This window comes from Penaeus monodon, chromosome 21, assembly GCF_015228065.2.
Source record: "Penaeus monodon isolate SGIC_2016 chromosome 21, NSTDA_Pmon_1, whole genome shotgun sequence".
Classification (NCBI taxonomy): domain Eukaryota; kingdom Metazoa; phylum Arthropoda; class Malacostraca; order Decapoda; family Penaeidae; genus Penaeus; species Penaeus monodon.
Window position 1 is genome coordinate 1,452,180 of NC_051406.1, and position 1,467 is coordinate 1,453,646.

At 44.6% G+C, this 1,467-nt stretch overlaps 1 protein-coding gene across 1 annotated transcript in view; it reads left to right on the top strand.

Annotated features, from left to right (window-relative positions):
• Positions 1-139: 139 nt before the first annotated feature.
• Positions 140-1,467, top strand: part of LOC119586098 (casein kinase I) — a 25,312-nt gene continuing 23,984 nt past the window's right edge. The window contains exon 1 of the mRNA XM_037934790.1: positions 140-368. Within this exon, the coding sequence (XP_037790718.1) occupies positions 246-368 (123 nt within the window). The 5' untranslated portion in view covers positions 140-245. The remainder of the gene's footprint in view (positions 369-1,467) is intronic.

The window sequence follows — 1,467 nt, forward strand, 5'->3', positions numbered from 1 at the left end:
AAACGCACTCACTCAAGGAAAACAAACAAGCAAGGAAACGAGAAGAAGCAACAGGAGAGGAAAAAAGAAAAAAAACATTCCTAACCCACCTCCTTAACCCCAGAAAAAAACCCCAAACCCTTTCCCCAAAAAAATCCCTTCCAACCCTTTCTGAAGACCCCCCCCCCCCTTTCCCCTCCTTCCTCTTTTCTCCCTTCCTCCCTTCCTCCCTCTTCCCCCCTTCTCCCCGCCTCCTCTCGGCCACGATGTCTTCGGGAATCATCGGCTGCAGGGAGTTCGTGGTGGGAGGGAAGTACCGCCTCGTCAGGAAGATCGGCAGCGGCAGCTTCGGAGACATTTACCTCGGGATCAACATCACCAACGGGGAGGTCAGTTTCGCCCTTTATTTCTCTGCGGCGGGGTTTTTTCCTCTAGTTTCACTGTTTATTTCTGTGTTTGTGTTTTTGCCGTGGTCTCGGGATTTTTTTTTTTCCGTTCTTTGGATTTGTTGCCTTACTTTTCCGGGGGGTGTGGGTTCATTATTTGTTGTTTTGTATTTTGGTGTCTGTTTCTTACGCGTTCTGGTTTCCTTTTTGGGGGGATTTGTTGTGTCCAGCTTTTCTGGTGCTATCGGTTCGTTATTTTGTTTTTGTTCTGTCTCCTTCCGTCTCCTTCTGTCTCCTTCTTTCTCCTTCCGTCTCCTCTCTCCTTCTGTCTCGCTCTGTCCTGGTTCCCCGTGATTCGGCCGATATTTATTTATATTCCCCGTTGACTAATTCTTTACAAATTCCCTCCCGATTCCCCTCGCTTTGCTGGTTATTTTTGCTCTGTTCCGCCTTCGTTCTAGCCCTTTCGCAAGGTAAAAATTTGATTAGGGAGCGTTGGTGCGATTGGCCAGGTGATTTCGGTAACTATCTGGTATTTCGTGGCTCGTTTGGTATCACACTTGCATTTCCACTTCATTTGTCCTTGGTATGGGGTTTTCGTGCTTGTTTTGCCTTGAAAGTCGGGGCCACACTAGCTAGCATAAAAAAAGATTGTTAATTCACTAGTTATTTATGTGAAAACGAATATCTGAGAATTGTTTTCATTAAAAGGGACGATTCCGTGTCGAGAGTTAGGAAGGAAGTGTCCGGAAATGTCTGTTTTTTTTTTAATGTTCTGAAGTAGGTGATATTCGGGATTGCTTGCGGGAAGCGAATGTTCCCGAAGTGTCGGAAGTGTTAAGGTGTTGATGTATTTCACCTTTTTATGTGGCATTGCCGATTGTGATTTTCTGTTTCCTTTCTTCGTACTCTCTTGGGCCCTAAGTGCTTGCTTTCTCCTTCTGCCTCATTCAAAAAAGATCTTTGCTTGTCGTTCTTTTCTTTCCCTTCATTCTCATTCAGTTTTGAAAGTTTTACCACATTTCCTATCTCCCTTTCTTTGCATTCTCTTCCCTTCATGTCTATCTCCATTTCTCCTCATTTTCATGTTATCATTCATATT